The following is a 15,250-nucleotide window of genomic DNA, read 5'->3' as shown; positions in this document are numbered from 1 at the left end:
CAAACACACTCATTTTAAGAAAATTCAACTTATTTTGAGTTTTGTTTTTGCATTGTGTACAGTCCTTTTACTTAAGCTTGATCCTAAACAACAGCCTTTATACTGAATGTCTATATATATATATATATATATATATATATATATATATATATATATATATATATATATATATATATATATATATACGAACCTAATCCTGTGGTGCAACATAAGGAAACTTTTTCTTCTCAAAGTTGAGGCTGTATAAACTTTGTAATATTGGTTGAGAAGTTTGTCGTTCTGGGCTGTGCCAACATTACAACAAAAATGCGCTGCAGGACTGCATGACTACTTCTGTTTTTAAAGTAAACATATGAAATTTACGTCCTATTTTAAAGGTATAAAGCCACATAATTTGCTTATAAAAAAAAGACCAAAAACCATTTGATCATGATAAAATAAGTTTATATATGCCAAGCCTCCATCGGAATACTGTTTTGATAATCCTGTTTGTGGATAAATATAACCCCAGATATAAACAGACGTGGCGACGTCTAGCAACAGTATCACAGAACTATCATAACGCTGGTTTGCTTGAATAATAAATCAAAATTAAATAATGCCGGACTAAGCCTGAACATCAGGAATGCCTCGCAGTAAAGTGGCAGCTCGGCGTGATCGAAGACCAACCTTTAGTAATTAAATAAACCGATCTAACAGTAACTTTAACAGCCTCATATCAGAACATTTACTCATGTCAGTCTACTCTGACCTCACATCTGAGCAATCGGCAGGTTTAGCGTCCGCTTCAGTGAACACCAACATTCCTCCTGTATTCCCAGCAACATTCCAGTCTTTTCCCTCTTGTAATTATATTTTTTTGCTTTTTTTGTTTCACTGGATCTTGGACCTTTCTTCATTGTTTCTCTGGGAGATGCTCATAGCCGTTAGCCTCTTCCTTGTTTTAACCCCTGCTGCACATGCGCAGTACGTACTTCCGTTGTTATTGTAAATAAACACGAAAGGCTTTATTTACTAACAAACTGAGCAAAAACAAGCATAAAACACCAGAATGACCACCAATACACCAGCAGGATGTGATATTTCATAAAAACTTTGTGTTCAACCAGAGTGAGCTACTGACGTATAAATATATATATATTTTTTTAAAGTCAAATAACATGGCTATGCATCTTTAAGGACTTGATGCAGGTTTTTAATGGACATGCATATTTAAATTTGTCATGAAATCCGGCTCTTAAGAAATTAGCCGAGGCTTCTGCTCCAAATGCCCTGGTCTAACGATGCTAATGGTTCTCGTTATATCCACACAGGACTTTTTAAAGCTTTACAGGAAACAATTCATGGATTGTTCCTCTGTTGCACATATTAACAAACTAAGACACTGAATGATCCAAGTATGACATTCATCTAATTAATCGCTGTAATTTCCTGTGATGCTCTTGGTAATTATTGTTTCTCAGGCAGCTCATTAGCATTGGTTAGCACCACCTTATTACTTACATAATGGCTGCTTCTATGCTTAGTTGCCATCATAGGACATGCCTACCTTCCCAACAGTCTTCCTAAATTATCTCCTGCTAATCTAAACTGCTTGATGTTCAGTAATAAATGGATGCTGTAATATTTGTTCTTGGTTTTATTTTTAAATGATTTCTTCATTTCAACTGGCTGAGGTTTTAAGCCTGAGGTGCATCCTAATTAAGAATATGTTTTTTTTTCTTTATATCACAATACTGCCATGCTTAGTTTATGGAACAGGATCATTGGAGTTTTCTTTCTAAAAGTCTCCAAATAAAACATGGTAAATTGCCCTCATAAACCGCTGTTTATGGAACTACGATTTATGGGCATTATCTGACTTTCTAATAGGCCCTCCGGGCACAGCGCTCTCATCCATTTGTCTTTAAGCTCTGCTCATAAAATCAGAAGCTTAGTGTTACATCAGGAACTATACAAGCTATTACAGTGAATTTGTGCTCTAAGATGCCAGTAAAGCGCATAATGGCATGGTTTCCTGCAACTGCACAATGGAACTGTAAGACATAACATTCTTAAAAATAAACTGATCACTAATTTGTTTCAGTTTTTTTTAAAAACTATGTGATTGTATGAATTGAGTAATATCTTAGTTAAAATTTGTTTTAAATTATATTACCAGCCACACAATTGCATAATGATTAACTTTAATAAAAAAGACTAAATCCCTGAGGGGATTAGCAGTTCAGATGCTGGGAAATGCCATAATTCCACCCACAGTGATTATCACTTCCCATCTTACTTAGCTTTGAGTTGTGACAGCAGCTTTTCTTTATCAACAAACTTTAATGTTTTTTTATTTTTTATTTTTTTTTATTTTCAAGCTTCTGTCAGTAACATCATGCTCAAAACAATCAATGCAAAGAACTAGCTGTGAAACAATTATATTGAAGATTGTTTCACAGGGCTTCTTTTAAACTTTAACTGATGTATTTGACTTTTGTCTGTGGAGCTATGTACTGTACAGCTGAAAAACAAAGACTTATTTTTTCCCCATCATCAGACTGATCTTTTTAATCTGGTGTGTAAGTCTGGTAACTTCTTTCTACGTGTTTTTTTGCGACTGTCACGCCCCAATTTCCCCACTGTGGAATAATAAAGGTATTTCTATTCTAATCTCTGCCAAGATAACATCTAAGATTATTGTGCCTTTTAAATTATTTGGAAAAGGCCAGGTGAGATCATGACTTTAAAAGCTTCTGACAGATTAATTAATTGAAAAAAGGGGGCAAGTTTGCAAGAGTGAGAATGCCATCCCAATTGTGAGGTATGTCGATGGGAGCATGATTTTGTGTGTGTGTGTGTGGGGGGGGGGGGGGGGTGTTGGTGCGCTTCACGAAATAGATGGCAACATGAGAAGAAAACGTCAAGAGGAAACATTGAGGAGGCCTGTCATGACATCAGCCGTGAAATTAAAGCACAAATGTGTCTTCAATTAGACAACGCCTCTATGCATAACGGCAAATTATTTACAACGTAGCTTAAGGACAACAAAGTTCATGTTCTGGAGTGGCCATCACAAAGCCCTGATCTTAATCCAATTGAAAATGTGAGGGCAGAACTGAAAATATGTGTATGTGTGAGCACGGCAGCCCACAAACTTGACCCAGATACATCAGTTCTAAAACATTGTAATAATAAAACTTTAAACATCAGATAGTACAAATTGAGATACTGTGCTCATGCACCCAGCACCCTGTTAATTAAATCAAAGATGGGCAGGGAAAAAAGTTTGGAATATTTTAAACATAGCATGTCTGCTTTATACAGAGGGTCACTTGGATACTTGATGGGCCTGTGGCAATTAGGAGTTCTAGTTAATTAGCAAATAACCACTGAGGATGCAAGCTGATAGCTCCCAAGCATGCAACTGATTAACCTAGTTAGACACGCACTGTGATAACATCATTTTAATTCACTCACACATTTTCAAAGGAAGCAAACAGATGACCTTAACAGTATGTGTGTTAAACCAAAGCACTGAGTAATTCACAAATTAAAATCCATTATTTATAAAGAGAACATGTGGGCGGGTTGCTTGAAAGTTGAAAGATCAATCACTGTTCAAAAGGAAAACAGTGGTATTTTGTCAAAATAAAAAAGATGACTGTGCCAAACGTAGTTCCAGTCACACACACACACACACACACACACACATATATATGTATAATATTTGCACATTTGCTTTAATGATTGCAGAATTATCCCAAAGCACATTGCAGAGAAACCACCCTTTTTGAAGCCAACAAGAACCTGAGATTGAAAGCTGTGCAAAAAATTGGTTAAGAACTGTTTCTTAAGAACGTTTGACCCGTCTGATTGAGCACAATGAACCGTGAGCAAGTAACAACCTCATCTGAGTGCTCTAGCCGTCCCTCATCCCATTCATCTTTGTCCTTCTCACCTCAGACCTCTTCTTCACTCTGTTTTTCCTGTCTGGCATCTGGTTTTGTGCCTTCTCCTTTTTCTTCATCTCTGCCCTTCTCACTGGCCACATCCTTAGATAAACCTTAATTAAAGATGAAAATATGAACTTCATTTTAAATTCCTGATGCCTCCAGCAACTGCCTATCCTTAAAAAGCAGGGGTGTGTGGGTAAGAGAGCAGGTTTAAGATCCAATTAGTATCATGATGTGAATATATAAAAAAAAAACAGGAATCAGTCTTCTCCCCTGCCTTGTTTCTTTTCTGCATTTTACTGATATGTCTTGCAAAAAGACCGTGGTGAGTTTCATAGTGACCTGTGTCTGGCTGACAAGACTGTGAAAGTGCCAAATCATGCTTGCTTATGCTTCACACAAACAACATTCAGGCTTTACGTAAGCCTTTTAAGGTGAAAATGTGCCACCCTTCCTGCCTGGTCCACACTCCCATCGCAGAGGAAACAGTTGGGAATAACTATCTTGTTATGACACCAGCTTATTGAGCTGTGCGCCTACAGTGCGTGCAAATTTTGACAGGCATGCTTTTTTTTCTGCGTAGTTCCCATATTACTCAAAGCTGGAGTTGCTTTTCAATAAATGACAGGATGGGAAGGGGGAAGAGGAAGCAGGCAGACAGAGCGGGTCCAGGGAAACTGAACGATGGCACTGACGTGTTTTTTTTGTTTTTTTGTTAAAACACAGAGAAAATGTGGGTGTTAAAACACCCACATCCCCCACAGGTGCAACGGCTGAGCTTACTGGCATGAGCAGGCTTCTTGGCATAGTATACAAAGTTTCAAGAGAATTGAGATTCACTTAAATCTCAATTCAAGAGAATTGAGATTAAGGCCATTTAGTTAGCCATCTTCATCTTTCCTGTAGGCAGTGTTGATATAAGTGAGTCACTTTAAAGTTGGAAGACCCATTGGGGTCCAGGTTTCACTCCCTCAGCTGTTAATTTGAGTTGAATTTGTTGAAATCGAACATATTCCCTTATCATTATTCCACCCACTTCGTGCAATGTACTACTTTCAACAAAACAGCTCCAAAGCATGACACTACCACCACTACATTTAATAGTTAGAAAGGTGTGAAAGCCTCACAATGACTTCCTCAAACATGCTTCATTCATTGTGGCCTAATTGTTAAGGTTCTGGGTCTGGACCTGATAATTCGACTGACACCAGAGTAAAGTTCAAAAATTTTTATTAAAGATTGGTGTAGCCGGTGTATCCTTCTGGATCTGGAGCTGGCCCCCGTTGCAAGGGAGAGAGACAGGTTTAGTGGCTGTTGATTCTCAGAAGGAGACGACGTGAAGAAAGGTAGTCACTAATCTTGTTTGGATCCGAGATGTGGCACAGAATTAATCCACAAGGGGTTTTATGACGTGGTCCAGAAGTGTTTCTGCTGGCAGGAATTAATTTCCTCAATCGGCCAGGAGCAGGAGCAGGGATCCAGAGACAGTCCAGGGTCATACACATGCAGACAGACACAAGCAGAGGTTACAATGGGAAAATCCAAATAGACAGAGTCCTGAGTCTAGTCCATGGTCCACAAATGCTAAGACAGTCCAACAGGCAAAAGTACAGAATGGCTTGGCAGAGACAACAAACAGGCACATGTCTTTGTCCAGATACCGAGAACTACTGGAGAGTCCAACAAGGGCGAGGCAAAACAGGCAGGAATCCAAAAACATGAACAGGATCACTCACAGAAAGGCAGGCTAGGAACTCTGGGTGGTCTTTTCACACAAGGGTGTTCGAGAATCTGGCACCAGAACACTGGAGAAGGCAGGCTTAAGTAGCGCCACACACAGGTGAAGCCAAGCCAGTAATCAGGGCGGTAACAGATGCATGCAATGGGGAGAATTAGCTGCAACCATCCGGAATGTAGAGAATGACTACAGGAGCCAACAACAGGAACAGAATTACATCGGTAGCTGTGAACATGACACTAATGCGTTGGCAGCTGTAAAATTTAGGCTAATTTAAATGTGTCCATTTTTGGGCAAAGTCTTGGTTGCCAGCCTCTCTGTCCATAATAATGATGACGAGCTTGCTTCTTTGACCACAGTGACACTGGTGTTCCAGCAGCTTCGTGATAGCTTTGAGATTTACTTGATCTGAAACTTTTCTTAAATATTCAAACTGATTGTCATTGATGAGGATGTTCCAAGAGGACAATGATCCCAAACAGAGCTAATTTTGGATAGTTCTTGTTAATCTTTAAATATCCACCTAGAATTATAGGAGACGCTTGTTGATTGCTACTAATCGTGAGGTCAGCTTCACAGTGGATATAAGACAGGACTTTTACTAATCCTCTGTGAGTTGGACTGCATAAGCACCAAATTCATTAAATGTTAACAGATGTAGATAATAAAACCTTCTATGGTGCTTCTCTTCTTTTGACCTGGGGTTAGAATAGTATATAACATATATTTGAAAACGCTGTTAAAGCATGCATAATTGACTGCTGCATTTCACCAGCAGTGTTCTGTTCTGCTGTATAATTTCAAAGATAGTGTTCTGGATTAGCCAGGTACTATGCGATTAAAACTCATTGCTTAGCTGTTTGCAAAATGCAAAGTATAACTTACGTTTAATGTAATAAAATTCATTTCATATTTAAGTGACCAAACAATTAAAATGAAAGTGCAGCATATGTACTACAATAAATATTCATTTAAATTTGACTGTAAATATACATCATAATTTTACAGTCCAAAAATGAGTGAACAATGGTCAAAACACTGCATGTTATTTATCGTTAAACTGTGACTCAGATTAGGGTTATTCACACAAAAAAACGCCAAGAGACCAATTACACATTTTTCACTCACTAATAATGAATCTTGTAAGATTAAACTGTATTTATGTAATTTATTTTGTGAAATATTGTAAGCTTGTTGTGTAGCTTACTTTGTCATGATGGGCAGACCATGGATTCTGTTTATATTGAACCTTTCATCTGCTTCCATTTTTACAATATGGTTAATAATAGATTCAATGATTGAGTCTGGATTCTTTAGTTACGTTTCTGCCTTTTTGTCAGATATTTTAATCTATTAGGTCACATCACATCAGAAATGGCAGCATTTTCTTGTGAGGGTTCCTCAAGGCTCTGTTCTGAGGCCTATTCTTTTCTTATTGCACGTACTTCCACTAGTCAACATTACAATGTCTGTTATCAAATGTTGTGAAAGAGAAACCTAGCTGCACTCTTTTTTTTTTAAAGACGTCTGAGTTTCATAAACTGTGTTGATTGACTGCCTGACAGATAAAGCAGAGACCATGATCATTACCTCTGGTAACATGATTCCATTATAAAAGTTTTTTTTAATTTTTTTTTACCTGTTTTAACAAATCAGTTTTAGATTGACTTTAGATGCAGCTGCAAGAATTTTGATCATTATAAGCAGACGACGCACCGGTTGAATGTTAATTCACAAATTCCTTGTAAAATCTTCTTACTCTGGTTACGTTTCTGTGTGTCTGTCTTGTATTATCACAGCAATGAAAGACAAAAATGTCTTAGTTAAATAATGTTCCAGCATCGCCTTCCAGTGCATCTAATACGGCTGTGCATGTCTGCCACTGCTACAGTATTTGCAGAATCATTTTCTGGCCAATATTCTGGGACATTGAAAGGCAATTCCTGAAGGGTCGTTGACGCGTATATATGGTATAAAAAAAAACTGAGTATGGCGTCATGTGAAAAGTAAAAGTGCCCTTCCTAAAGCAGAGAATAATATAAAGCAATGTTTACACTGGTTCAAATTTACTTCAAAGATTTTTTTTATTTATTAGATCTCTCTGACTGGGACAGATGCACAATAACATAGACAAACTGAAGAAAACAGCAGTCCCATGCTTAACACTTACCTCACACTTTCACCTGAACTCTTAGACAATCAGGACAAAGAATGCTGATGGTCCAACCATCTCATTGCACTACTATTAGGAATCAATATTCCTAATAGTAGTGGTGCTAATAGTAGCACTGAAATAGTTGAATGGCTTTTTTTCTTTTTTTTACTTATTAGATATATTGTGCTGAGTCTTTAAAAATAGTTTTTAAATAGGAAGACTTTTAGTTCGGCCCGTTGCCTTAACGTTTATTGAATTCCATTTTTTAAGGTAGGTCTTTTTTTTTTTCTTTACATTGATCAAGCTCTCTCTGTTTTCTGAAATATGCTCTCACATTTTGGGACACTTCGTCTCTAGTTCCATTAAACAGAATTAGAGCTGCGAAGCTCAACCTCTCGATGAGCTCCTTATGCAGCGCGCTTCGTGTTTTAATAAAATGTATGTAGCAGGGACGGAGCACTGGTGACGATGAGGCTATTTGTTGAGAGGAGATGAGAGGAAAGGCTGCCTCTCCCACTGTTTTTGGCCCTTGCTGAGAGCGGCAAACGGTAATTGAAATAGTCAGGGTGTGCCAGCTTCACTGGTGATGAGAGCAGGAAGGACAGAGTCTGAGAGAGAGAGAGAGAGAGAGAGAGAGAGAGAGAGAGAGAGAGAGAGAGAGAGAGTTTTTACCGCTGTCAGCACATCAGACTCTGTCTAATGATCTAATGGATAATATCACTTGCACTATACTGATGGTTTAACCCCTCACTAACCAATAAGCGGTGACCTGTTACACTTTGAGTTATTGCAGCTCTCTGTGTGTATGTGTGTGTAGTAATAATGGATTCACCTCCTTCCTGTTTCTCTGCAGCTCTCGTCAGCCCTGCTCTTTGATGCGGTGTATGCAGTGGTTGCAGCGGTCCAGGAGTTGAACCGCAGCCAGAACGTTGGTGCTACTCAGCTCTCCTGCAAGTCGTCCAAGATCTGGGAGCATGGCACCAGCCTCATGAATTACCTGAGGATGGTAAGATTAGCTTCGCTGGATATGACGACACTCTTATTAGTGGAAGCTACATGGTATAAGGAAATAATTTTTGCATTGTTTGCTTTTTGTGACTCAAACACAGTCCCTTCCAGGTGTGCAATTATCAATTACACACATTTTTGGGGCCTTACTGTTTCTCTGTATGCCTCTGTTCTTTGTGCCCTTTTCAAAGCTGCGGAGAGGAGACCAATTAAGTGGTCTTCATCCAGTAATTGATTCGAAATAGCTGGATTAGGTGTGCTGGTGTTGTTGTTGTTGTTTTTTTTTTACCTTGGAGAAAGGCACAACAAACAAACTCACTGAGGAAAGAAGAGAGGAAGCTGACACTCACATTCAGCACAGGAACCGCAGCAGCAGTTTTCTTTTTGTTGTCTAAAGAAAAACAGGGAGAAATGTCCTCTGTAAACTACTGCAAACTCCTTCATTCGTTGTCTAAGAGTAGAAATGACGGTAATGAAATTTTAAAGCAATTATTGCTGCCGTGTTTTTAAAAAGTTAGGCTCAAAAGCTCGTGAAGCCTCGTCAAAAAGTATTTTTCTTTCTACAGTAGACAAAACAATGCCAAGACTTGTGGAATGTCAAAGATTGGTACATTTAGATAGTGTTAGATATGAAGCAGCTTTAGTTCCTAAACTGGCACTGATAATGTAAAAAATTAAAAAATGCATTATTTCACTTTCAATGTATGTATGGCCGGGGGTTCACAAACTCTGTGTTTGATACTGACAGAAAATTACATTGCAGTAGTTTTACATTTTCCTTATCGTAATAAAAAAATAAAAAAATGTTGTGACCCCCCAAATGACAAATAATGGTTAATTTTAAAAACAATTTTGGATTTAGCCATAAAAGCTCAATAAAATATCTTGATAAAGGACCTCCTTTTCAGAAGATAGGATTAATGTCAGTAAACAGACTTGTAACAGTCTTTTTCAACAGCAAAGCAGCCAAAATCATTTCTATTGAGCCCTATATTTTTCATTAAAAAAATTCCAGATTATTGCCTTGTTAGCGAACAGGGTGCTTCCCTCCTGGAGGGGCTGCAAGGTCCTGGGTTTGAATCCCACAGACCGCCGCTCTGGCGGTCCCCAGGCTCCACACAGTGGCAGTCCACTGCCGCCTGAAGGATTGGTTAAATGCACAGGATGAATTGTAATGGTATGTATGTTGCAATGACAAATAAAGCTAATATATGTACATTTATTAATCATTGTTATTATCTGCAATCATTATTTTAAAGTCTGTCTACAACCACGTATCCAAGCATGCTTGTAGTGGTCTGTTGTCTGACTCCAGTGTTTTTTTTTATTATTATTTTAAAGTAAACATTAATATTCTCAATTTAGATAAATATGTGTTCAGATTTTGATGGAAGCTGGATCTTAATCATTTGCTCAAGTGCTAAATCGGTTGTTTGGATATATAAATATTTACAAACTTCACCCAACAGACTGATTGATTAATTATTAAAGATTAAATTCATCTTCCAGTAAATCAACATTTTTTTCTAACAAATAAATTCAACAAAAAGCCCCAGATACATATTTTATATTTAAGGTTCCCAGTGGCAGCTGCTCAAACAGCAAAAAACAACAGATAATTAAGAAAATTGTGAAGGTGCGACAAGTAGTTTTGTCACTAATCAAGTGATTGGAGTACCAACGCCAACCCGCTTTTGTCTATTTTTTTATTTTATTCTTTCAGAATAAGCAGTCTTGATTTCAGGTAAACCTGTAAAGACCTCTCTTTCTACACACCTTGTTACTTTTTAATAGGTTCTTTACCTCCTAGATATATCCGACAGAGGATAATGTCTGCGCTTTCATCTCATTGAAGATATATTCCCTGTTTGCTCCGTCAGTTTATCTTGTCTCTGCATTATTCTGAGAGACAATGAAGGAGGAGAGATAAAGATGTGCTGTCGGTGAATTAAAGTGTTTTTCCTGTTGGAGATAAATGGCTGTAAGGGATGGAAATCCTTTAACGTGACACGTGGTAGATATCAATCTGTTTGTCTTTCTTACTCAAAGAAACAAAATGAGTGAGCGATCACTCTGTAGACTAAAATTATAACTCACTTACATTCTTAATGTCATTTGGCATTGATACTATTTCACAATGAGACTACAGGAGTTTATGGATACATCATGTAAGACTGATTAAACATATTTCATACACTAATTATGCACCTTGTAATTCATTTTGCAAAATATTATTTTGTGCTTGTTGTGTAGCTTACTTTCTCATGGCTTAAAACCTACTGCTCAGCGGTTTAGATCTCAGCGAGGGTGGTTTTGTGTGAAATGTGCACGCTCAACCTGCGTGTATGTTTCCGAGTATTCTGCTTTTCTCCACGGTAAGAAAAAAAAACCCAAGCAAGTTTACTTAATCGACCACGCTTAGATGCATTTAGCTGTGAGTGTTTCTGATTGATTTTTGGTGTCATCCGACTCCAGGACTTTAATTTGAGGTTATGGGGGAGAGTATAAGTGGAACATTTTCACTGTAGAATGGAAGGTACCTTTAAAAAGCTGAAATTGTACTGATGACTGATGATATTGCTTCAAACTGTAGTCCTAAGAGAAGTGGGAAATTAAAACTTAGTGGTGGACATGTGCGGCGAAGGACCGGACAAGACAGTAGGACAACATTCAGGAAATGACAAAACCTAGAAATTAAACCAAGTTGTTGCGACAAAGAAAGAAAAAGATTTTAAATTTTGAGTATGATTTTTATTTTACTGTTTGCTTGTTAAGAAACATTGACTAAGGGATCAATCATAATCCAGCACTGGCAGTGTATTTACAGGTTTACTCTCATCAAAAACTAGATTGAAGTTCAGTTTACAGAAGTTAAAAGACAATTTATGTACGTACACTTCAAAAACAAAACTAAAAATAAGTTAAATGTTCTGGAATTGAGTGTATTTGTTATTGATCTGAGCAGGTAAATAAGATGATTTGCCAATGGAATGAGATCTTTGCACTTAAAATGGGAACAACTCATCTCTATCATCTTATTGCAGGTGCAGTATATCTAATTATCTTATTTTAGGGATAAAAATACTCTTTCCATTGGCAGATAATCGTATTTACCTGCTGAAATCAAGGTCAAATGCACTAATTTCAAGAAAATGTGACTTATTTTAGTTCCGTCTTTGCAGTGTACTTAATCAGCTAAACACTCTGAACGAAGATCACTAAGCCATAGGAATTGGTTATAATCCATTTGCCAGTCTTTCTAATGAAATAAAGTCTTTAATGATGTATAGCTCATGAAATCACGTGTCAGTTAGCATACTGATTTAGTCATCCTCTTGAATTTGCCACCTGACCGCCGGCAGAAACGTCACAGAGACCACATCTGTGGGATTCGGATTTGATGCACATCATTTCTTGCTATTAACACACACTGGATAAGTCGCACTGAAGCATGCAGAGAGAATAGATAACTGGAGTTCAGCTGAGTTAATGACGTCAGGAAGAGCAGAGCTCACTTCGGGTATGTCATGTAAAAAATAGAGCTTAAACTTTAGAGTTTTCCTCAAGGTTAACGGTGCTCAGGAGCACTTAGTGCACAACACTGCCCAAAGCAGTACATAAAACTAGACATTATAGTGGTATGAACGAAGAAAATGCATTGTTTTCTTTATTTATTTATGCAGATTGTAGTGATTCTTTTGAAGGGTCCAATAAAAACACTCAATTTGAAGGGCTACAGACCACTGAACCTTCAGACTGTTCCAACATAGAGAAAGAGTAAAGACACATTTCCCTCTTGACATAAACATCCAAATGTTTTGGATAGGGCACATTGGTTTTGATGAGGAGTGAAATAAGGCTCCCTCTCAGATACTCGACTTCCTATTTTTATTTACTGACATGTTTCTTGCTGATGTTTGATGGGAAAAAAATGGTTAATAAAGAAGATATAGCTGTTCTGCATATTAAATGTAGCCTCACTATTGAGCAACAAATTACATGCTCCAGCAATTTTTATTCAGTGTACTGCTTATACATTAATAATCAGATTTTTGTGTGTTCTTTCTGCTTTAAGCGGGAAGGATTTACTATAAAGTTTAACCCTTACTTTACGAAGTTTAATTTTAAAGGCAGTTCAGTGTCAGCTTAGAAGGAAGGCATGTCGTAGTGGTGGGGGGGGACACCTTTTAACGTGCTGCTTTCTCTGTGTTGCATAGGTAGAGTTGGAAGGCTTAACAGGACACATTGAATTCAACAGCAAAGGTCAGCGGTCTAACTACGCCCTGAGGATCATGCAGAACAGCAAGGAAGGCCTAAGGCAGGTAAAGTAACTTTCTGCCACATACATTACAGGTTTAGATTGTTTATCTTTGAAGAAAAATGCTCTAGTAACACCATTTGGATGAGCAAATAAACTGTGTGAGAAGAGTTGATAATGGTTTCAGCAAATCGAATCTAAGTTTTAATATATAGCACCTTCCCACACGAGAGGCTCCCAAAGTGCTTTCCAAAAAAAACACTCTGAAGCCATACCATGGTCAAAACAAAGAACACAAGTAGGCTATGAATTAAAATGAAAATAAAACAATAAGAACTCATCCAAAAAGAAAAGCCGTCAGCTTGACTTTGAATGCGGAGAGGGTCACAGTATTTCGAACCCAGGCTGGCAGCTGATGCCACACAGGAGGTGCCTGGTAGCAGAAACAAAACTGGCTGTTCGATCGCTCCTTGGATAAGCACCGGCTTTAATATCACACTTGCTGTCCACACTGCTGATCAGACACAGTACGGCTCCCAGTAGGACACTACTTCTGGCAAATCTTGCACTTTTCTTTATAGTCATGGGGTACAGTTAGCAGAGTCGTACCACAGGGACTTGTGATAACACTTGCTCAGCTGACATTTCTTGGTGCAAACAATCTCCATTATCCTGCTGGCAGAGGAGCCGATGTGCCAGAGGACAAAATTAAATATTCAGGATGCCTCTTTGAAGGTGAAAGAAGTATACTTAAAGGGGAAAATAAATTTAGATTGAAAGAGAAGTCAGCTTTGAAGACAGTAGGGCTTTTTGGTGCTGTTATCGTTGCTTTAACAGAAATGTCTAAAACCTTCGATAAATGTTACACTTTGGGGTTTTCTTTATGCTAAAAAAAAGTCCTTTATTTTCTTTTTCCATAAAGTAAACTGTTATCCACTACATCTATAAAAAGTTGTTTGTTTTGACTGCTTACCAAAGTAGATTTGCAGGCTTGCTTTTTTTTTTTCTTTTTACCTTGCATTAAGTCCAGGAAATTTAGTTATATTATCCAGATCCTTTAAAAAAAAGACTCATCTGGAGGAACATCAGTTTTCCATCAGAAGGCAACCTCAACTGCATAAATTTTTTTTTTTTTACAGATGAAGGGCATTCACAAAAATTGCTAAGCCTGGTAATGGTTGGAAATGAAATGTATGTGAAGACAATTTCTGAGCAGTTTAGTCTGTGCTCTGCTAAACATCTCAAAACTACTGATGTATTTGTGCTTTGGGTTTTATTTCTTATCCGGGGTTCACTTTTATGCTAACAAACCTCACAAAGCAAAATATGAGAGCAAGTGGAGTTTTATGGTGATTTCATGGTAATTTCTGATCGCTGGTTTTTGTTAAGCTCTGTTCTGCTGATACCCTCTTTTGGCCAATTTGGATTTCTCTTCAGAAGCCGTATTATTGCAAGAAGTAGGAACAGCACTGAAAATCTTGAAGCCTTCCTGTGTCAACACTTACTAATAATCTTTATTAGGAGCAGAGTTTATGTCAGACTGCTCTGTGAGAGAGCAGTAACCCTAAATCAAGAGTTTTACTATTATTTTCAAGCAAATACAAAATGATTGCTGAGTTTTAATTAGCTTTAGCATTATATACTAGCGGTTACCACGATTAGCATGGCTAGCATCACAAAAACATTAGATCTTGTGTGTCTTCCATAGAGAATATCTTAATCTGAGACTCTCAGTTTCAGAGTCTCAGATTATGTATTAAGAATAAAACAGAGCAGCTTTACTCAGTTCAGCCTTCCTGTTATCTGCTAAAATGTTTTTCTATCTCTGGTTCAGGCCTTCTGGATGAGCTATATTTTCTGTGCGTCCTGTGGTAATGCAGAAAAAAAAGGCCTTTAAGGGTAGTAGAAATAGTTAATATTGAATCTTCTTTGTTCAGTAAAGCCATCCACACCAGAGTGTTGTTTTTAGGCTGTGTAAACTGGTAACACTTTTTTATCGCATGTTCAATGATAAGAAAAATATATATTTTTGAGTTTCCAACCAGAAGACTAGGGCCAGCCCAGCTAAAAATGGTCTAACCCAGCCAGCTGCATCTCTCAAAGTAAATGGACTTTCTAATGAAGAATCGACTCGCTGGGTTTTAGTGGAGCAA

General features: G+C 37.7%; 1 protein-coding gene across 2 annotated transcripts in view; it reads left to right on the top strand.

The window, feature by feature from the left end:
* Positions 1–15,250, top strand: part of grik4 (glutamate receptor, ionotropic, kainate 4) — a 510,201-nt gene that overhangs the window by 400,499 nt on the left and 94,452 nt on the right. For both annotated transcript variants that reach the window (XR_004933217.1, XM_036149710.1), the window contains exons 10-11: positions 8,685–8,837; positions 13,057–13,161. Coding sequence is in view for 1 of the 2 variants with exons in the window: in XM_036149710.1 (XP_036005603.1) it covers positions 8,685–8,837; positions 13,057–13,161 (258 nt within the window). In the remaining variant the exon portion in view is untranslated. The remainder of the gene's footprint in view (positions 1–8,684; positions 8,838–13,056; positions 13,162–15,250) is intronic.

Source organism: Fundulus heteroclitus, chromosome 18 (genome assembly GCF_011125445.2).
Source record: "Fundulus heteroclitus isolate FHET01 chromosome 18, MU-UCD_Fhet_4.1, whole genome shotgun sequence".
NCBI lineage: Eukaryota > Metazoa > Chordata > Actinopteri > Cyprinodontiformes > Fundulidae > Fundulus > Fundulus heteroclitus.
The sequence above is the reverse complement of the archived record's forward strand: the minus strand, read 5'-3'. Positions and strand labels throughout refer to the sequence as shown.